Here is a 23,586-nt window from a genome sequence, read left to right on the forward strand (position 1 = left end):
TCAGTATGCTTTTCTGGCCATGCCCTGCACCTGATCACTGCAGTCTGCTGTCTTCTTATTAAAATCCATTTCTATTTTCCTGGGTGAAGGTCTCTCTATTCTATATAAAAGTGTGTATACAGAGGTCAAAGTGCCAGCAGCTGGAGTCAGACCACAGCTCACAGATGCCTGAGTGTCAGTGGTACCAGCAACAGGAGATCAGAAATACATGTGCAGCCTCACTACTGGTTCAGCCTGAGCACAAGGACCTACTGCAGCCTTGTCTCTACTGGGCTCCTGGATTTGGCAACTCCAAACTGAAACGTTAATTCATCAAAATAGCACAAATCTTACTGTGAACTGGTTAAAATCCACAAGCTACTTTTGGCAAAGTAGGACTCTAAAGCCAGCCTTTTCTTATTTAAAAATTGGAATCAGTGATTTTAAGAGCATGTAGGAATGTAGATTCATCAGAATAGTGTTAACACTTCAAAGAGATCAGACGTTGTTGGTTGCAAACACAGAGCAAATTGGTTTATGTGTTTTGGCTTAAGCTTTCATTGCCTTTGCAGTAGAACTACATTTATTCCTGGCCATCATTTTCACCAGGGATGGACTAATTTAAGCTTGAAAACTGAGAACAGTAGAAGAATCCCTATGTCAGATTTGTTATTCTACTAAAATTTGAACTTATTAAAGAAATATGCAAAAATACCTGGTCTAGCAACTTCATACCATGGAAAGGAAAGCTAAGACTTAAAAAAATTACATATTTTCCTTGTTTAATTAATTTTACATAGTTCTATCTTCTCTTTATAATGAACAGATAAGCTTTTATATTTTAACCTCCAGTTAGAAGCTATCAGATCTATAGTAATGTTCTGAGGCAGTGAGTATAGAACAATAGCAAGTTTTGTAATCATCACATTGTTTCTTGATACAATCCATGTACCTTACTGTGGATACTTGAGAGCATCACTTTCAGTTCTTTGTTACAGCTTCTGTGAAATTTTTTCTCACAGCCTGAGTTGTCAATCCAGGATTACTTGTAACTACACTAATTGGTATTTCTACTGCTTTTACACTGAAGGAAGTGTCAGTATTAACACATCAGCTAAAATTGTGCATTATAGGGTTAACCTTTGGAAATACATATGTGTGGGTAGGAATTAAGCTTTGGTTATTAGACAGGTGATATAGGTGTCTTTTGCACATATCTACATTATCTTCCTTTGAGATCAGCTTCACCCATTTCAGTCCTCATTGTTTCTATCAACTTGAACATTCACATGCACATACTTAGCCCACGTATTTTTTTTTTTCCCCATTCTTAGCTACTTACAACTTAGCAGTACTAAGGTAATCCTTCTGTTTCAGCTTTTCTTCATCTCTGTTTTCAGTCACGAATACAGCTATACTGCCTTTCGGGATTCCTTTTACGCATATACATGCATGCTTCCTGAAAGCACACTGCTGAATTCAGCAATAGGTCTGAAAAGCTTCTTCCCTTGTTGATAACACTCGGAGGATCACCCTGTAAAATAAACTATAAATACCTCCTACAGCCAGTAGGGTTTTGTGTTTATCACTTCGCTTTTCTAAAACTTTACTGAAACTGATGAAACCATTTCTAAGACTGGTCTGATCTTTGCTTCTGTGATGCTATTTGGTGTACTGTAGGACTGACTGACTGCTTCCTTTCTTTACAGGACATTTCACAGTTCAATGTAATAAGTGACTTGCAGATGCAGGGAACTAGAATTACTATGAAACAAAACAGATAACAGCATGACAGAAAAAAAAAAAACCAACAAAAAACCCCCAGTAAGAAACACCATATGTTTTCATTTGACTAAAACTGGAATTCAGTTTTCTTACGAAGTAGAATAACTTCCTGACATCAGCAGAAGTATGTAAGGACTAAGATTGCAGTGAAACAGTACTAATAACTACCTTTCTAAATAATTGAATCAGACAGAAGTTAAATGGCTTACCATTATTGATGACATTCTGCACTTCTAGGGTGTAATGTTTTTCACTAAAGGTGAGGTACAACTCACCTTTATAATGTCATAGTCAAAAGTATTTGAGGTAATGAAAGGAGTTCTTAAAATAAAGCAATTTTTTGTTTTTAAACTTGAAATGTGAGATAAAATCCCACTTTAAATCAAGGATACATACTATGTTTGCAGTTATGAGTTTATGGCTCAATAGAACTATTACCTAAATTCTAAAACCAACTAAAACTTAAGTCAGGCTTTTCATAGCAACGCAGTCATTTAAGAAAAAGTACAAACCCCTGATACAGAATTAGAATGCTACTCCAGGAAAGTTTTAGAAACTTGTGCTGTGCTAGTTTATCCATTCCCATGAATTAAGGAAGATTTTTATCACTGTTATCACAGAAAACACCTTTCCTTTTGCTGGCATTAGCAATCTGCTTTCAAGCTAATTAGTATTTCACACCTGTGATAGTCAGAAAATCTGAAGAGGAATACACTGAAACAGCATATAAGTGAAATTATTACGTAATAATGAAAATAAACACTTTGTTCATTGCAACTGTGATATTTCTCTTTTAAAGCAAGAAGAAAAGTTACTATAGGTGAAGAACATGAATTTGCTGTCCGCATAATTTCAGAATATGCTTTCAACTTCAATTTATGTGCATGTTCAGCTTACACTTTGCAGTTGCAGTACTTACTTTTGTCATCTATGAGCATGTTGCTCTTTGGGCTTCCATTCTTCTCAGGCTTTCTTTGGACTTTCATTCTTCTGCGTCAGCAATGCATTTAATTCCCTCTGGACACATTGATGGTAGGTCTTCTATTGATACTGACGTGATTCCTCAGTCCGGCAGAGTGGTAGGTGCTCTTACAATAACTTTACAACCATTCCTCCTAGGGTTTTGAAGACTTGCTTCCCCTGCAGAGCAGTGCTGCAGTTCAAGGTTCCAGGCTCACTGGAGTTGTCAGGCCTGTTCTGCTTCTCTGTTCAGAGCTTTCAGCCCACAGGCATAAAGACAGCGTACAGGAGCATACCTCTGGGGCTTTTTGATAGGTGTGGATCTGGGGGGTTGGCATTATACCAGCTGTCTCCATCCCAGGCTCCAGGGTCAGTGCCTCCCAGCCTAGGTCCTGCGCAGAGGAACACAAGTCTCCCATATGCGTTCCTCTTCAAAGACTGTGATTCCAGGCATAGCTTTGTACAGCACAGCTGTTTTACCCACTAGGTATTTGCCAGTTACTCTTACTTTGTGTATATCCAGCCCAAAGAATCCCTGTACATAAGGTAAAACTTGTCCAGACCAAAGTGACTGAGTAAACGGCTGTTACAGTGGGGAAAATAAGGGCTGATTATTTTGCTTGTCACTGCAGAGGGGAGAAAGGTGGAGAACAAGCTGCCAATTAACACAATAGAGCAAGCATTAATGTGCTACTGGGTGACCACTGGTGCTAGCAGCCTAGAGCTGGCATTAATGTGCTCATTATCACCTGTGAGGCAGGGTGATCTACCAGGATCCAGGGGGCAAAGAAAGCTCCAGGAATGGGATTAGGATAGTAAATGTTTTATCCTTCAGTGGTTTAATTCTAATCAAAGTCTATGCCTTTATTGATTTTGGATCTACAGGAAACCCTGAAGGTGGTAATAAATCTTAGGTTAAATGTTTGGGATGCAGACCAACAGCACCTGCATTACAATCTTCTCTGAAGCTTTACCTTTCCTGAGGAATTCTTGGTTTTCTGTTGTAAACTCAGAAATGTTGAAAATCTCTTTGGCTGGTTTGGCTCAGTATGCACTAAGTCTAGGTTGACCAAACTCTGAAGTAAGAATTGCTAGGGGGGAAAAAATTATCCAGCAAAGAAAATTTCTCACTGAAATGAAGGCTAATATTCCACTCCTAGAACTGAATCATTGTGGCCATTCCCTTGAGTGGTTCATCCCAAAACCTGCACTTGACTCAGTGAAGCTCACAGGTGCAAGGAAGCTCCAGGATTGGGATCTAAAGCTGTAATTTGAAAATTTAGTCACATTTTTTGTGCCAGTGAGCAAGAAAATGTGAGCTTACAGTGAGCTGCTATGGCACACTGGGATAAATTTGTCATTTTGTTGCTTGAGGAAATTACAGCAAGTAGAAGTAAGGAAGAAAATTTCATTCTGAAGGCACTTCATATCTGCCTTTTCAGGAGAACAATGAAAGCCTGGTTCCCATTCTAGCTTCTAGTTGGCGTTGACAGTATAAGACTTCAGAATAAACTGTTTCACAACACAGGACCTCCAGCTAGCCTGGTATGGGCAGACTTGTAACTACAGTATGATATGTTTTGTTTAAGCAAAAGGTTAGTTACAGAATTTACTCCCACTAGTATTCACAGTTACTACTGTCACTGACAGGACCAAGCAGGTAGCTCATCTTTTTAATTCTCCTCACTGGATAACTTCTTCACTCAAGCGACAACTAATTAAGTCATTTCCCTGACAGACTGGAACAGAAGAAAGAAAGAAGGACGATGTCATAATTGTTTCTTGTTGAAGTGAGTGGAATCATCCACCTTCAACAGAGTGACTGGAGCTAGCTGGTCAGCTGGAATAAATTACACACAAATTGAGTTTACCACAAAGAAACACTTCAGTTCTTTTTTTCCCCAGAGGAGTATGAACTCCTCACACCGCCCGATCGCTGGAGAATGATATAAACAAACAAACAAACAAAAATCTTTCAGAGAGTCATTAGCTTGAGCCTAAGAAATATGTTCTCATTGCATCAGGTTAAGCAACTCCCTCATATGCAATGCAGTTTTTCTAGATTACCACTATAACTGTAGTTTGGTTTTAACTCTAACTGGTCATCTTCCTGTATTGTTAACGACATACAAACACAACCAACCAATGTGTCTATTCACACATATATATACACACACATTCTCTGTCAGCTTCATGGTGAATGTAAAAATGAATACCAGATGCCTGTACCCCATCCATTTTGAGACCACCATTGTTAGAATATTATTACTTTTAAATGGCCCCAAAAGCTACCAGAATCCACATGAAATAATCAAATGCCTGACAGCTGATCGTGATCATAGATCTTGATTGCCTCACATTTCTAAGATATTTCCAGAATAATTTTTTTTTGTTAAATGTAGATGGTCTATCTCCCTTCTCCTTATGCTCAGGCAGAAGGAGATGTAGTGTCCTTCTCTGCTTAGTGTCATTTAAAGAGTACAACACCCTTCTCCCAGAAAGCCAACTGGAAACAGCATCAGTCCCACACAGCTGTGTCCATACGGTTGTTATTCCTGCAGCATATTTAATGACAGAGTGGAGATCACCCCTTGAGAAAGAGAGACATTCTGAAGACTATGACAAGTTCAAGCCATTCCTTCAGTTCCCAGCCTGCATATGGCTGTGCGATAAAAAAGTCATCACTTTTAACAGAGATCTTAAGATTCCTCCCAAATTTGCATTTTATATAGGAAAAAAAAAAGTCTGTCAGTAGAAATGAATACATTTCACAAATGAAGACGTGAATGGACCATACACTCTTGTTGGTGTGTAGAAACCAGACATTGACTTTGCACACACCGTTAGCTTGGGTTGCTTCCCTGACCGTCCACACTTTTAAGTCGCTCCCAAGGTGCCTTCTGCAACAGGAACAGCCAAGTCCTGCATCTAGCTCTCAGGAGAGCTTCAGTGGCTACATGCTCCACTGAATACTCCAACAAGGAGTATGGCTGAGACAACTTCAGGCTCTATTCCCCATCTCGTGATCCACTTTTCTAGCCTTTTCCCTTCACCCCCTCCCAAATTCCCATGCTTCTCTGCATACAGCACACAGACATTGCGTCAGGTGAAAATCCTCAGATGGCAGGCTTTAGTGCAGCTGTCTTTCAAAGGAAGATGACTAGAAAAAAAATGGGTACATATGTTATTAGGGTCTTTTTGTGTTTCAGGAATGAAGAAAGCTCCAGAGGAAATGCAAAGTTTAGATGATAGATGTTTTTATGTGGTGAAGACTACTGAAAAGCAGAATTCACCACCGCATTCAGAGTCTTGGCCACATACAAGACTGCTGCAGAGAAGTTACATGATCAGCACTACGAGCGCAGCTTCCTGTAGTGCTGGTTAAAGCTAAAGAAAACAAAGACTACCTATATTTAATCTTATGATCAGGATCATACTTGTAGCTACTGCCTCTGGGGAATAGAGGACCAGTGTCTTTCATGCAGCAAGATAAGCGAGTGCTTATAGGGAAAAGGGCATGGGTTCAAAATTAGCGTCACACAGCAGCATACTAAACACTCCTCTACTTCACATTCTGAGGATTAGTATATGCAGAAGGCTTTATTTGGCTGGTGAACTGATCCTAGCCCACTCTTTCCTGAGCACACCATACCATGTCCCTCTGCAGTCTGGACTCTTGGCCTCCTAGACATCAGGGATGACGGGCGCTTGGAATGTTTTCTTGGGGATACCCTGATGGCCTTCTGCCAGGAAGGTAGGTTTTCTTTTGGTGAGCTAGGAAAGTAGCCTTCAGAGCTGAAAGTGTGTGTATGAAAAGAGGTGAGTCCTGCCATTCTCCTGTCATTCCCGATTCTAACCTGACTTGACGTTGGTCGGTTAGCTCTAAGTTAGTTAGCCAGCTAGCTCCTCAGAGATTGGATTAGATGACCTCCAGAAGTCCCTTCCAACATAACTTCTGCTATGATTCTCTGATTCTCTGTTATGCATTATCAGCCAAATGTTCACTCATCCATAGCCCCACAGTTCACAGCCAAGTTACACCGATGATAGAGTCAAATTTGATTTCTTTGAATTACACCGTGGGTGTAATACTGACACTTTCAGGATTCAAGATGAATGCATCAATATTTCAGAACAGCAAGTAATTAAATGGTAAATGCACACAAATGAGAAGGATCGGGTCTTGCAAACAATAGAATGCAGCAGTTCTAACAAGAGCAATGTTGGATGGTTATGTGTTTCAGACTGTTGTTGACAGAGGCATTGCAGGCCAACCAACTCACATGTAATGGATGGAGGTACAGGTTCTGTGTGGCACATCACCTAGCCAACCAACCAAAGGACCTGTTTTGTGAGGCAGAAGCTCAGATCCATAACAGCATCAAATGAAATTCACTGAAAGCCTGCTCTCCTCCCGTCTTCCCTTTCCGTAACTGTTGAGCATAGTGGGGTGTAATATTGGTAAGGAAACTTGAATCTCAGTTGTGGTTAGGATTTCAGAGTGAGTTAGAATATTGAAAACTCCCTAGGCATACATAGTTTTGACTCTAGACAGGCAAAAGGCCCTTGTTGACTGAGCTTCACTTCATGTCTTGGTTTGAACATGAAACCAATTTGTAAAAGCTCTGAAACAAAAACTTCTCCATCCTCCTGTAAAGCTTAATGTCTGGCGTGAAGGTGGGGTTTCCAGCCTTATCTGCTAAAACCATGAAACACACAAATAACGGTAGAAGACTATATTCTGGCATGGGCTATGATAGGTGTGATGACATATGATGACTGCAATAGCCATTATCTTGTATCATAGCAGGAGCTGATGTGAACTGGTACCAGTAGATAAAGATACATCTTTTAAATATAGAGCTCCAATGCTCCAAAAATATAAGCTGAAACAAATGTAATTACAATGAAAAAATACACTCAAATTTATAAATCAAACAAAATGACAGTCAAACAAAAAGATGCAAAGCAGCAACTTTGCAATACATGCTGTCTGCCCCAACAGCAAGCTCGACTTTCTCATAGCATGAATGTTGTAGCTTCCAAAAGCCACTCTCCTCTGTTCGAGTTGAGAAGTGAGTCAGATCCAGTGCCAAAAGCCAGTGTTTATATGCCACTCCATATTTCTGCTCTTTTCTGCTGAAATCACTAGTAACTAGCATTGAGCCTTTCTCTACCTCCAGATCCATGAGGTGCAAAGCTCAGAGGTACAAAGCTTTGGAATGGCCCTCAGAATGTGAGGAGAGCCTGAAGCAGATGTGAAGGGGAAAGAATATAAAAGCTTTTTCTGGTGTTTTCAGTCCACCAACACTGTTTAAAAAAAATGAAAACACAGCTGGGATTTGAAACTTAGTTATAATCTCACTGGTTTTATCATGGATTAGAGCTCACATGAAGTATTATCTAAAACCTCTTGGACTGTTCTCTCTTTACCTTGCTTGGGTCTACTGTGCTGACCACAACTTTGTATTTGTTTGTGTTTCTAAGCAATAGACAGCACTGAATTCTCTCATCTTCTTTGTGCCAGTTGCGTTGTGCACATCATTTTGCAAAAGCCTGTGATCTGTTTCAGTGTGATGTACCTCTTGGCTCATTAAACTAAGCAGCCATTAAGTCTGACCTGTCAGAATCCTTACTGATAGCTTTCAATGCTCATTTAGAAGTTTAATTTTTCCAACAGAAATGGCTGTTCATGGCTTCTGTATGCTTTGTATATCAACAAAGGTGACAAGGGATGATGCTCCCCTCACCATTGATTTAATGAACTATTAGCTAATTAGCTATTGCATGGGCATACCACAAAACCAGTTCTATCTAATTTTTCTATTGCAGCATTTTATTTGCTAGCACATGGTTTGGTCATCTGTGCTATCTTTTAAATCTCTTCAAATTGATACTTAGAAAATAATGTTTATTTAACTCCATTAAATATTTAATTCCATTACACTATAAATAAATTTATAAGAAGTTTTTTTTTCAGCTCATGCCTCCTATCTGTTGTAGACAGCAATGTTATGGAAACATCCTAACAGCAGGATGACAGCAGAAATGGTCCTTTTCACTGGGATCACAGAGCTTTCAGGGAAATTGATTCATCCAATACAAGATGGCTTAGATTAAGTTTCCTTGGTTTCTGTGTAGGAAATCAAGCTGGCTGGCATTAGTGACTACCAAATCTTCAAGCAGCATTGCACAGTAAAACAAATCCCCAAAAGATTGCTTGAATCTTTGCATCAAAAGAAGGATATTATAATGAGATGCTATATATGATCATATATGTAAAGTTTAAGTTACAGTGTTGTTATAATGACAGAATCTCTATATATATCTTGACAAAATATGGACCCTTCTGTTCTAAGGATGGAAATAGTGGCTTATAAAGTCAACGGGAGTTCTGTCATTGACTGCAGTAAGGCTAGAACTATACAAAAAGTGTCATAGTTGTCAGAGAGAGACTCAGGAGATCTTCTACCACTTGTGTTGCTGCTTTTAATGATTTGCATTTTATAAATGACATGAATTATCAGCCTTTTTAAACTTTGATTTGTGAGCAGAAATACAAACTTCTCCGAAGTCTTGTATGGAAAGTCTTCTCTAAATGTACTAAATAAATGTTTCTCTAAATCACTTGCCAAAGCAGTGCGATTCCACCAAAGTGATGCAATTTATTGCCAAACTTCTCATTACGATATACTATTAAAACATTTCTATAAAGACACATTAGCAGAACAACTTGACTTGTTTAAAAATATATGCAGTAAGTTGACACCTTTTGGAAAGTACACACAAAAATCTCCAAACAACAGCACTCCAAAGAGTGACAATTAAGGCACGTGATTACTTTGCAACCTTTGTTACATATATCTCTGGCTAGACCATATATTTGTAAAACATAATTTCATATATTTCAATAACTAGCTTCACAGCTCAGAGAGACAGAATTCATCTGAATGCAGGCAACACTTCTGTTTTTTAACATTGCTAGGTCATAGTGCAGCATAATAAACATTGTTAAAAAGAACCTTATCCATGGAGCAAAATGTATAGAAGAGACATCAAATATTTCTGCATTTCACGTTTTTACAACAAGGTAGGCCATAGTTACTTGTACAATAAATAGCTACTGTGGAATTCCCAACTTGCCTTTCTTTGACACAAAAGAAAGTTAGAGACACAGTTTTCAGCCAGGGAAGCAAGAACTGAACTGGCCTCACCAGAGGTGAACTGCTTTACCAACTGATCATTCCAATCTAATTCACACGGTAAAAAAGCAGCTGATACATACAGCCAGATCCTCAGCAGCTCTTAATCTATGTTGCTGTGATGGGAATTAGTGGTGCTTGACTGATTAAAGTGTGCTGAAGGAACAACCAAGCACTTGCATCCACGGGACATGTACTGAAATGTGAAAGTACATAGAAAGAGTATAGGAAAAAAAGTGTGAGACAGATGATGAACTATTATAACCTGCTTTTTTTATATACCCTGGTAGATATTGGGAGCAATTGCCTTGGAAACAAAATGAGGAATTATAATCCACTGTATTCTAGCTAAGAGTATGTTCTCAATATAGAAATTAGGGACATGAAGGGTTTTTCTCATCACATTTCAAATTGAGAAACTATGCCAAACAAAACCTTGCTGTAGAGGCAATTATACTAGAAAACATGTTCCAAGGCATAAGAGCTTCAGAAATTATGCAAGCTATTCCAGGGAAAGGTCTCTTTGCTATCAAAATTGTCCATTTTATCCTTCATGTGTTCAACTGTGGCAACACAACGTATAGACAAAGCCTAAGGCCTTTGAAAGTAAAGGGAGAGTTAAGCCCTTTGTACATAGTGTCTTTCCATTTCTTCTGTTGCTAAAAATGGCATAATGTTCCTCTCTGTTTTGCAAAAACTCCTACAGCCCACAGCCCTCTCAAAATCATACAGGATCCTGCTGACTTTTCACAGAGACTGCTGTATTTGTAAACACTGTGGTGTCTATTGATCCTCTCTTGCTTAGCATAAAAGCATACAAGAACATTAAAAACTTATATCCTGCGTTCTTCAAAATCGCATACTCTTGTGTGTGCAACACTTATCTGGTGAAAACTCCCACCTGCTGATGAAAATTTACAAATGTTTTCTTGAGGTAGCCTGTACACAAATAGATTAGGAATGCTCTAACAAGCAAGCAGAAAACAGTCCACAGTGTGGTTCTTCTTCCTACTGCAACACAGCAATGTCTTCTGTACAACAGCAATAAGAAATGAAAGTTTTATTTCAAAGCCAACACCTGATGAGCATCTTGCCAACTTTGGTGTTGGTACTTCAGCATTATGCTATGAGACTGGAGGTTAGATTTTGGCACATTGCACTTCACCTGTGCTAATATTTGGGATCAGTCACGGTCCTGTTATGTATCTATGCCAATGACTAAAATACTTGTTCCAATTATATTATCTGGAACAGCATTAATATGCTCTACTTCACCAAAATAGTATGTTCATATGTACTCAGTTCACAAAAAGTTTATTTACATTATTTAATTATAAAATTAGCATCCCTACTGATGACAGCCTTATGTCTCATGACCCTCATTAACAAGACTAGCTCTGGGTGATGAAGCTTTCCAATTAGGGACACTGATTTGAATCAGCGCTCAAGATGACTGCAGCCAGGCAGCTGCTTGTGGGTTGATATCAAAAAACCCAGTACTCTGAATCTAGTCTCTAAAGGCCTATGTTATGTATCTATCTAGGTTTATATATGACACATATATGACATCACATCTCTGCAATTTGCACTAGCCTAACAGGCACTTTTAGCAAAGAGGACAAAGACAGGAAAAAGATGTGGGCACGAATTCTCACACATTGCTCCACTCTTTTTGGGTGTCTGGGTAAATCTCAAATTTGATATCTGACAGAGAATCACCTAGAACCTGTTCAAAATCTAGGTAGATAGAATGAGACAACCACTAATTTCTATAGGTAAAGTAAAATTTACCAAATAAAGCCTCCATTGGATCCAGTCTTAAGCAATTCAGATGATACCTCCCTGAAGGTGACTTAGCTCATTTACAAAGGCTTTATGCTGATATCAAATAGAAATAAGGTACACGTTAGGATCACAGAAGCAGCTAAGCACTCATCTTCTATTGATGTCACATAAGCTTTGCAACTTATACCACTGAAGATTTCAAGCCAAAATTTCAGGACTGGAATCATCCAAGGCAAAATACAGATAGGCCAGAGGACTATATGCCTGCATGTAGCATTATACACCTGTGAAAGGTCTCAGAGTTTTCACTTTTATATAGTCTTCATCTGAGTTGGCTTTCACTGATGTCTCCAGCTGTCTTCAAGGTGACATAGATCAGATTCATACGCAATAGGCATCTAGTGCAATCTTTACTATTATTTAAAAGAAAACTGGGTACAAAAAAAAAAGGAAGTTCCTAACACAAGCAGGTATATACATACACAGTAGCCAAACTAACTCTGTACAGTACTATGAACCATCAACATCCTGAGTCATTGTGGCACTTAAACCATATGGCAAAACACAGGATAGCATCTGAGAGACCATTATCCTGATCAGCTATTGAAAGTGATACATAAATTAACAAGATGATAATCTAACAGAGTATTTGGAAGGTGTCTTCCAAAGCAGCAGTCAAAATGACAAATATTTACACTTCTGTCTGAGTGAGGCTATTTAAAATAGAGCAGCTTAATTAAGAATATGAAATGAGTTCCTTGTGACCACACAAACTAAAATTCTGAGCTAATTCTGGTTGTTCTTTCATTCCAGTGCTACTGAGCAGAGGAAATGAAGGTGAAGGAAGGAAATGGCCTTCCTGGAGTCCTTGATTAAATTTCAAGATGCCAGGACTTTCCTCTCCCTGGAAAGTTTTCCACTAGAGTCAATATCCCACAATTACCCAGTGACACAAATATTCAAAAGCAGGAAAGTTTTTTTCTTTAGCTTGCACTTATAAAAGGCACTGATCCATTTCAATCAGAGTAGACTTAGCAGGAAAGAGGTTAACCATTGGCTCCTACATTAATTTCATACATCATAAATATTGAATTCCATTACTGAAGCAGCAAATGCAGCCTATTTCTTTAAATGTATTTATGGCATAATGGCATAATAAACCATTTCCAAGTAAAAAACCAACAAGGATTTACCATTTGAAAAGATTCTTGGTTTAGCCCTCCAAAAATAATATTGATTTTTTGTAACAGTCTACAGGAAAAAATAACAAGGAGGCATATTTCCCCTTCACTATGCACCCTTTCATTATGAATGAGAACTTAAAAATGTAAGTGCAGCAGAAAAGCTCCAGTGTTTCTGACATCATGGGACCCCACTCCTTTTCCACATGACACCATTCTAGAGCAGATCCCACGAACCAATAGGTTGCTCTCTATTTTTACAGAAGCCCTTTGTTCAAGTTATTCTCTCTCATCTTCTCCTTTCAAGTAAGTCCCGGCTCACAACTGTGTTTCCTCTTGTTCCAAAGAATGTGGAGGGACATGGCAAGATGCTGGAAGAGACGCTAGCTTCTGAAGCTTAGGGTGTTGCAGAGGTTTTGGCCTGTGAAAAGAACGTCGGCTTTGTACACGTCTGGCTGCAGCAGATCTGTAATTTCCTTGTACATCAAGCAACATTTTCTTCTCTTGGGGCTCCTTCACATAAGAGTCTTCCAGCCCTTCAAACATAAGTAGAGAATTCTCTTCTTGTGAATTCTCTGACTTGTAGCTAACTTCAGAACAATAACCTGAGTTTACTGTCTCTTTGTTATTCGTATCTGTACCTGCTTCCCAGAAGAGATCAGGTACATTCGGGTCACAAGAAGCTATATACTCAGAGACAGTAGAAAGAGATATATTCCCTCTTTTTTCCAATGAAGAATAGTTTTGTGTCCAAGGCATTTGAAGGCAAGATGGGAAGAAGTGGAGGGGAGTCACTGAAACACTTTGGTTTTCGTTTAGTTGGTCATCTGAAGAGGAGTATTCTGTCATTTCAACATCATGGTCCATATCACCTAGAGAGCACAATTAAATAGAAACATTTGTGAAACATACTTTCTATACTAGTGTGCTAGCTATTGGGCTTTGCTTTTGGCTATTTTTATGAAAGTCTTATGAAAAAGTGAGTGGTTTAAGATGGCTTTTTTTGCTGGGGAACTGTACCCTGTCCCAATTTCTATCTTGGACAACCTAAAGTGAGTTATTAAACTTCTTATCCTTGCTGAGTATCAGGCAAAACTTAGTTCAATGTTTGTGATGAACAACCGCCTGTTTCAGATATTTAGGAGATGGAGCTGTCATCTGGTCATTAAGGTGTACCTTCATCTTGAAACATTTAGTCCTGATGCTCAGCAAAGAAATCTTTCAGAAACTTTTGAAAGAAATTGTGCTCTTTCAATCAAGTAGCAGAGGGTATCACGAGGGAGTCAATTTCTTATTGACCAGAGCCTATGATCAGTTTTCTGTATACTTTAGACTAGGTAGAGAAACTTCACATTTCCACTCTTGCCTTCCAGTTTACATTGGTTTTTAAAACCTTGTAATTTAAATTTCAGTATCATTCTCCTATTAGGAGAATTTTATTAAGGAGATAATTCAGAGGACTGTTTCAGAGAGTAATCAAGGTCTAACTTCCCAAAACACTTCTTAAGAAACACAGCAGTAAAACCCCAGTGATTTTGATATATAAAAGATACCTGGCACAAGAACTTACACATACCAGTTCCTAAGAATAAAGTCAAATAAAGCGACAGAAGGGAGGAAAAGAACAAAGGTTAGCAATAAAATGTTCAGCAAGTCATATGCCAATATTTTCTGACAATGTTCTTAGTGGGAGAAAAAAAGTGAAGATAATTCCAATGTGGCTGAGTGTCAGGGAGAAGTTTGCCTTTTGGAATGCGGTTCATTGTTCAAGTTTTTAATCAGGATATTGGACTTTAATTCACAGTTCTTAAATTAATCCAGTGTTCATTTTAAAATTTCATTTAAAAAATAATCAAAGATGCATTAATATGGAACTGAGTACTAGAACCAACCACAGACCTACAGGCCACTCCAGTAAAGAAAGTGATGTGCTTCCTGTAATTACACTTGAACTAGCATATCTTCTGCAGGGACAGAAGCCAGAACAAAAGAAAAATGGAACTTCCTTTTCTATTTCTTTTCAAAAGTTTATGAAGTTCTTCTCAAATCAAAATTACCAGCATTCACTCTTATTCTGAGGTCTTTCTCTGAACAAAGTTTCATCAACTAACTAGAGAAATACTTTCAGCTTAGCACATTCCTTTATTTGTTGATGCGTAGAGGACACCAGGTCATATATTTGTGATCACAGATTCCACAAAAGTGAATTCATGATGAAATGGAATATTGCATTTCATTGCATAATCCCCGCAATGCCCTATGTTCTATTCAATTATGATGTCTGAACTGTGACCTGACCCACCTCATTTACAGCACTGACTGTTGATTATAGAAGTGAAGGCTGCTTTTTATGGTGTGGAAAATTTCCACAAAGCGAGAATTAAAGGGAAACTAGGATATTCATTTAAACCCAGAGTCAGTTTAATTTTAAGCCTCTAACACATTAGAAGCAACAAGCTATTTACTGCATCAGAAAGCTAAGCATTTTTTTCTAGTTTCAAAATAAGGTATGGATTAAGATAAACTCTCAGTTTAAGGAGGATAAAGCTCTAACCAAAACTGGAATTCTGCTTCTGCACAGTCTGGCTGTTGTATAATTATCGCTACCTGTGCAAGGGAACTCTGATGCATTCCAGTAAACAGGCTTCATTTTTAAGCCCTTTCTTATGTAATTTAATGATGACATCAGCAGTGTCACTGAGTACTTGTAGCAGTGGGACAATTTTCCCTTCCTGGGCACTGGATAAATAACCTGGACAAATGTTCAGAACTGCCTCAAGGCTTCTTAGCAATAGAGTCAAAAATCATATTCTAATCATGCTAAGAATGAGAGACTTAGCCCAGCCCACTGCTGGTCTAGCCCTGCTGCTCCTGTTGTACATCTGAATGCAATAGAGTCCGGTGGGTTAAACGACTCATCTGACCTCTTATGGGCAAACCCTGTCCTTTGGCATCAGCAACTGGATGTCGTTCTGGGGCTTCAGACTACTTGGCTTACATCTGCAGACAGTAGTGACAATGTTACTTGGAAAGACCAATCACTGTTTAAGGCGGTTGAATCAGAATTACTCGATTCCTGTTAAGGAATTCAGATACAAATGTTATCATCTAGAACTGACTACCCAAGAAACCTGGAACCTTTGACAATGGGTGCACAATATTCTGGCATTTGGAATACTATTTTCTTGGCGTTTAAAGTATTCAAGCCAAAACAAACAGCAGGACCTTATCTGTTGTGAAAATAGCAAGGCATTGGACCGCAAATAGTTGGACAGCTCTTCTGCAGAAGGAAAATAGAAAGATGTTTTGTTATTCAAGCTGGAGGAAAATAGAGGATGTTTAGTTGTACGAAGAAATCAGGAAGGAAAGAGATGCGCTGGGAGAAGAAAAATCAGAAAAGTAAGTTTACTTGTCAGTAGTCAGGGTTGATAGGAAGGCTGATTAAAAATAAAGGTGATAATATCTTTGAAAATATTACATATGTGTTGATTCTGGGAGGAAAGATCTGGGTCGGTCCTCTGGGCCATCAGCTAGCAGGAAGGAATCTATTGATTTATTGCTGAGCCGGAATGGGGTGAGCCGTCTGAAGTTGTTTGGAGAATACGGGATCTGCACTCGGGCCCTTTGTGATGGTACCACAGTATCTTCACTAGATAACCATGGTGAGAACTTCATGTAGATGCTTTGATCATCATCAGCTGAAAATACTGGATTATCAATTCCTAAAAAAGTTCACAAGTGACAAATACAATTAATCAAAATAATCTCTTGGTAATACAGCAAGACGCTTTGTAAAAGAAGAATGGCTATAATGGGAAAAAAACAGCCTGATACACGCTGGTATGGGTGTGACTAGACCAATACACAGACCATTATACACACATAGGTTGCTCTTTCTACCTTGGTTATTGCTAGTCATTTTGGATTTCTATTAAAGAGAAAAATTGGGTATTAGATCCAATATGCAGTTATGTTTGGCTTATCTGGAGACAAAAAATAAAATCAATAAAAGAAGAAATCAGTCAGCAAATTTTAAGCAAAATAAAGCACAATATAAAATAACTGCAGAAAATTAAAATCAAACCCATAAAAAAGAAACAAAAGATGGAAAAAAAATGCAAAAGCATAAACTGCACAACTCCATAAAGGAATGCGATGTGGGTGAGGGAGCTAAAGCAGGCCACAGAACAGTCAAAAGTAAGTTACAGGAGCCTTTTAATATAGATATCAAGTCTGTAGTGTTTCAACAGAAAAAGAAACTTTAAAAATGAGTCTAGGTCTGCATCTTGCCACCCATTTATTTCTGGATCAATTTCTGGATGTCTTTATACATTCTCAAACAGAATTTCTCATGGAACAGGGGAAAGGCTGTATCAGCACGTCTGTCAAAAGAGTACAAAAACACAAGTATTTTTCTTCACTGTATGCACCATGTTACATATGAAGCATACAGTGGCATGCTGAAAATTCAAACACAGAAGTGCTAAAGAGAAATAATAAATTTTAAAACTTCATAAATCATATCATATAATTTCTGTTATATAGAGTGATACACTTTCAATCTGGTATTTTGGAGCCTTTCAGGGCTGGAAATCAAGTTCAATGAATGCTCCAGGAATGCTGCAAATCTGCCCTTTTCAGTGACTTCTACGAGCCTGTAAGGATCTGAGGGAGCTGTGAATTTAAAAGGAGAAATCCTGCCTGAAAGAAGAAGCATGAAATTTATCACAACAAAAAGTGCTTCAAATGCAAGTAGAAAATAGTTCCAAAGGACTAGTATTGACTGGTCTTCTGAGGTAGGACAACTCTAAAATAACATTTTCTGTTGCTAGAAATAATTAGTGGGTTTAGGTCTGGTTTAGGCAGTCATGCTCACAACTTCCATCAGTAGCAAATTTGAAGCTATCCTTTAACATTAATATTAAGCAAATATATTTTCTAACAGAATACATCAAATTAAAACAAAACAAAAAATACAGGCTAAATCAGCAGCATTTCTAGTATTTTTTTAACATTTGAGAAAAAAAACCTCTGTAGGTAATTAATACTTTTACCAGTAGGAGTATCTGTGAAATTTTGCTTCGTCACATTAGCCAGGAAATCAACTCCTTTGCCTAGATGCAAAGTTTCATAATCATTATTTTCTTCTGATTCAGAAAACTCCAAATCTGGGAAAAAAAAAAAAGAAAGTCCAATTTGATTCAAGATTTTTATCAGTTCTGATAGAAAATGCTATTTCATGCTGTTTTCATGCTGGCATAGTTATCAAAGATACATCTTTAACAAGGATCTAGATAAGGGCAAAATTTAATCAACAGATGTAGCACTGAAATGCGAATGTGAACGTATACAGAGTTTGCAGCTTACATACCAGTTACATCAAGAAACTCAAGCACAGGTTTCCAGCTTGCATTGTTAACTGGTGCTATGATAGAGAGAGATTTCACACTTTGGTTAAGGTTTTGGCTAACAGAATTGTCTGCTTTCCTGGGGCTGAAGCAAACCAACCTATAACATGGCACCACGGCTGCTGTTGTGTGTTGTGTCTTAAATGCTCGCGTGTTGACAAATGTCATCCCATTACAATGACCTGCCACTGCATTTTCATCATTTGACAGCATTAGTATCCTGGACTGATATCACATCTGGTGAGGTCATTGCTACTTCTACTGCAGTGGAATCAGTTCTACAACAGCTGCTAAACCACTTGGTAAGACTGTCTTCCAATGAAGCTTTTTTTTTAAGTAGAGGATGACTTCTATACACAGTGTTCTTTCATAAGACAGCACTGAATGACCTACTTATATGTATTCGGAAAGCTCTTCCCATGCAAAAAGGTTCTAGAATATTACACTTATTCAGCCAGTCTGTATTGCCCCTGTCAGTCAAAGAAAAATGATGCTCAGAAAACGATTCAAAGAACATACATAAAGAAAAATATCTTTGCTTGGAGCTATTGAGAAAAGATGAATCCCTCTCTACTTTACTTCAATTCTCTTTGAGATCAAGGTGTTACATGCACAAGCAGAGCGAAGAACACAAATAAGACTAAGTTCAGTGTCTTTTAAGTGACATATTTTATAATTATATTACAAACATATCAGGATCCATCACGTCTTGCTATGACTGACATCAATGCCAAATGATGGTTTAAACATGAGATAAAAGAATTTGGAATTTTACATGCAAACCCAACTTTTGCTAGGGTTGCTCCCTAGGGAAGTCAGCTTCTGATTACACTTTCAAGGCTGACCTGTGGGTTAGATTTGTGTGTGAAGAGTGAATCAGTGCTGAAACTGGCCTCTGACGATGTGTTCCTTTCAAAGCTACACTCTCCTTTGGTTCTAATGTGCTCGCTCAGCATCAACTCTGATTCAGACCATTCTAAACAAATGGGCCTTAACTCACATCAGAATGTCATCTCAACTATTGAATTTTATATGACATGGTGTCCTGGGCAGACATATCCTGCTGTGATGAAAAAGAAAAGTGTTAGCAAAAGTTGCTCTGTGCAGCTTATCCAAAAGGAAGCTGAAAGTTCGTCTATGTTGCAGCCACTGCATTGTTTTGTTTCCAAAATATAAATGCGATATTTTAAAAATGTGAGTAAAAAGGCCAATTAAAATTTGGGTTGTTATCCAGCTGCCTAGAAAAACAACTTCTAAATCATTGAGACACTGCATTTAAACATGGAGCAGATCCCCACTCTGAGTTCTGAATTATGACTAGAAATCCCTTTTTAATACCAGCTTCACTGCTGCATATCATAAAATTTTTCAGTGATGCTTTACTGACAATGTAGCTGGTAAAATGCAGTTAATGAAACCGGTCTAAGAGTCTTTTTACCTTTTTCCTTCAAAGTAAAATCTTGTACTGGATTTTCTGAAGGTATTTTTCCATTTGGTATAACATTGCTGTTTCGCTGAAATAAAACAAACACGGTTACCAAAACCACTACCATCATCAGATAGCAATGGCAGTGACATCCTCTGAAATCATGAGTTCAGCAGCATAGCCCTGAAATCTATTGTAATCTTTGCTTGAGACTCCCCCCCTACACTTGTACTCACTACAGGAAAAGAAAGGAACTTTGGCTCTTTGTATGCTGTACGTTCCCTCTTAGTTTCATGCAAATTTTGTGGAATGCTCTATGCTATAGTGTTACCCTGCTACATCTATCCTGCAACATCTCCCCACAGTGTTGTAGCATGGCTCAAGGTCTGTTGTTTTTCAAGTGATCAAAAATCTCTCACCCAGAAGGGTCCCAAAGCATAGAGAAAAGCAGCATGTGAGAAGATGCCCCTTGAGTTATCTCATAGTTTAATCTCTTCTTGCTTAGGCCCTTTTAAGTTCATGAAGTTCTATAGGACAGAGATCAATGCAGAACATAGGACCCTTCAGAGTCCTCCCTGCCCTCCCCACCCCCTAGTTTGTATAAGAGGTAGCTACAACTGGGTCCTAGTGAAAGTATTTTACCCTTTTTTGGCCCCGGTCTCGCTTGTGGATTTTATTGAGCTTCTTGGAATGGTTTATTCCTAGTTTGGTACTCTTGAAAGATTCTAAGCGTTTCCTCATTGTCCTATGGAAAATCTCCTTGTCTTGTTTGTCATCTTCACTGTGCATGATCTCATGTCGACTGTACAGGTGTTTGTGCTGTGGCCAGGAAGGGAAGACAATATTCATTTATTTAGAAATACAGCTGGAAGCCCTGAGTCAACGCATTCAATCAGTGTCATGCAAATGTAAACAACTCTATAAAAAAGAATGAGCCAAAGACTACTCTGAAGTCATTAATGAAACTCCTATTTTTCTTTCTCTTTCTTCACCTTGAAACAGGTATAAGTCCAGGAATTTTAAATACGTGACTGTCATTCAAAGTAAGCCTCTCCCTCTAAGTGTCTGAATCACTTCAGTTGATACGCTCCATTTAATCCTGCTTCAGAACCTATATTGGACCCAGTTCTGCATTCCACTGGCCCCAGTGAAATCAAAGGCACTAGTTCTGCTAAAGAGGCATGTTCATAAATGAGGAAGAATATAGACAGAGAGCCTATCTTCCTCAAGGGTGCAGAGTTTGCAGATGGGTTCTGTCCCTTTGAGTTTCGTTGCCAAGTTTTGGTTCCCAGTGTCTCCTAGTTTTAGACTGGAAAACCAGTCCAATGCTAGCCTTCTGCTCTCACCTCCTGCCTGGGTTTATACAGGTACTGCTGTAGGGTGTGATGAGCAACTGTGTCTTCCGTGTCCCGGATACTTTTCCTCCTCTGCTCTAAAGCTTGCATGTCAAGGCAAACTGGTCCAGCTTTTTCTCTCCTGAAGAAGAATACAATATACAAAGAGCAGTTGTAAAAATCAGTAATTGCTGAAGAGGAAGAAAAAACAGGAAAATGGGGAACAAGAGGGAGAAATGAAGTTTTAAAAAAAAAAGGGAAGGTCAAAATCAGCTAAATGAAAATGAGTGAGTAAATACCTAATGGGAAATGTGAAAAGATTATTGGGTTTTGTCCTTCAGGTGGATGTAGCATTAATTTCTCAGTTTACAGGACACACAGTCTGTTTGGTGAAAGAATCATGAAAGAGTTAAGGAAGCAGCAATTTTTTTTCCTTGCCTGTCTCCTGAGTTTTTCTGGAGCAGACACAGAAATGACATCTAGCCCTGCCTATAGCAGTTGGTGAACAAAAGGCACATGAAACAACTCTAATGTAGATATGTGCTTCACCTTACCAGCCTTCACTGCAAAAATTTGTTTGTGTGTAAAATGCAACAGTATCACTGTATGTATACCCATTTTATGCGGGAGAAAAGATTAACTGAAGTTCCAAACAGTAGTGAATGAAGCCCCTGTAATTTGCATTTTTCAAAATTTATAACACTGCTTCCATTTCCTCACATATAACATAAAAAACCCCACAAACACCCCCAACCAGTCCACATTACTTACAGTAAATAAGAGACAGAGCTTTCCACAGTGCTTGGGCGTGGAGTGCTGAAATCCACATTTACCATGTTGTCTGTACTTGGAGAACGTATAAATGCCAAGGAACCTCTACGTTCTCCCTGGCCACAGAAAGAAACAAGACATATTACAGCTGTAAACACCTAGAGCAAAATGTGTATCAGAAAATGTGGATAATTGGTGAGGCTGCTGTATGCAAATGGCACAAGAAGCAGAGGAGAAGTTGTATTTAGGTAATGAATACAAACCATTTTTTGGTTTTATGGTTTCTTTATGTTGAGTGATGTTATCCCAATGAACAAAGCTCAGAGAAAAACTATTCTTGTAAACTGATTTTGAGGAGATGAGTGATTTCTTAGGTGTCATTCTGTTTGCAAACTATATCCTTGCACTTTTGCAGACTAACTCTTTTCTCTTCACAGATCCTTTCAGGGGTGGACCTTTTACTTTGTACCACATTGCAAACCAAGTACATAGCGATATCTATGCAGATTTTTGCAACTCGACACATCACTGCACTTACATTAGCGTTCTCAAAGATACAACCCTAAGTGTTCTGTTCTCTACCAGAATGGAAGCAGCAAATATTAAGTGGTGGTAGAAGTCTGCAAGACTATTTTAAAGAGGTTATGGCATGAAGAGACAAGATACTGAAGAGATGAGATTTGCTTTCAGTTCTAAAACTAGTGTCACAGAATTGAATTGCTGCAAAAGCTCAGATTTATGTCTTCACCATTTTCCCTACTGCTTCCATAATCTCTTGTTTAGGTGAAAGGTAGCTGTTGAGTGACATTGTGGTTACATTGGCTGAACCCACCTACTGTTTTGAGTCACAGCAGAGAGAAATCACATAGCAGGTCTCTACATTTTAAACTGTAATAAAGAATACACCAAGAAAAACCATCTCCCTTGCAGAATATTGAAAGAGATTTTATCTACATTTCTCCACCTTCAACTGCATTGTGTCCCCTTTACATTTTTATATTTATAGAGCAAATCAAGCAAATGTTTCCTTTTACTGTGGTAGCCCACATACATATTACAGTAGTATGTGGCATTAAGAAGTACACTCTGGCTTCTTAAGTGTGTACTTAAGAATACTTCAGAAAAAAAAAGGAAATTCTGGGTCAGCATAATCCTGTCCATTTTCTTAATTATATTTGTCTTTCTTTTCAAATCAAGTTTACTGTTTCATACATACATCATACCGTATCATATCATCAGTGGAGGAATTTTAGCCAGAAGAAGTTATGAACTGTAAGTATTTTAAGTCACTTCTATACCCTTGCTCTGGATTATTTGCATTTTGCTTGGCTTAGGCTGTCCCCTCTCAACTGTAAGGAATTTATTTAGGTTTAGACTGAACTCTCTCAAGATCTTGTTTATTGTACAGATGCAGCATAACAGCAGAGCTGAAAAATGAAAAATTTATAAAAGTTTTTAAACTCCTCATTTTCTTAAAAGTGAGAAGAGAGTGAGTAGCTGGGGGAGGCAGATCTTTACTCTGCCTGGAAGAAATGGCTTCAATTTCAATGCCAGCTTGTAATTCACAGATATTTAGCTCAAAGATATATTTCAGAAGTTAAGGAAAAGTTGTTAAAACAGTGTATCACTGAAGCAAACATTAACATGAGAAAGGTGGAATGACTTTAGGATTCCCAACTCATGACTAATCAGGCATATTAATGTAACTATTTTCCACTGGGAGAAACCATGTTGCAAATCTCTTGTAGAACCTGG

General features: G+C 38.3%; 1 protein-coding gene across 1 annotated transcript in view; it reads right to left on the minus strand.

Annotated features, from left to right (window-relative positions):
- Positions 1-16,319: 16,319 nt before the first annotated feature.
- SLC9A3 (solute carrier family 9 member A3) overlaps positions 16,320-23,586 on the minus strand; it is a 52,943-nt gene continuing 45,676 nt past the window's right edge. The window contains exons 11-16 of the mRNA XM_052797371.1: positions 21,832-21,947; positions 21,073-21,202; positions 20,369-20,545; positions 19,739-19,814; positions 17,947-18,060; positions 16,320-16,614 (exon numbers count right to left, since the gene is read on the minus strand). Coding sequence (XP_052653331.1) covers positions 16,367-16,614; positions 17,947-18,060; positions 19,739-19,814; positions 20,369-20,545; positions 21,073-21,202; positions 21,832-21,947 — 861 coding nt within the window. The 3' untranslated portion in view covers positions 16,320-16,366. The remainder of the gene's footprint in view (positions 16,615-17,946; positions 18,061-19,738; positions 19,815-20,368; positions 20,546-21,072; positions 21,203-21,831; positions 21,948-23,586) is intronic.

Source organism: Harpia harpyja, chromosome 1 (genome assembly GCF_026419915.1).
Source record: "Harpia harpyja isolate bHarHar1 chromosome 1, bHarHar1 primary haplotype, whole genome shotgun sequence".
NCBI classification, from domain to species: domain Eukaryota; kingdom Metazoa; phylum Chordata; class Aves; order Accipitriformes; family Accipitridae; genus Harpia; species Harpia harpyja.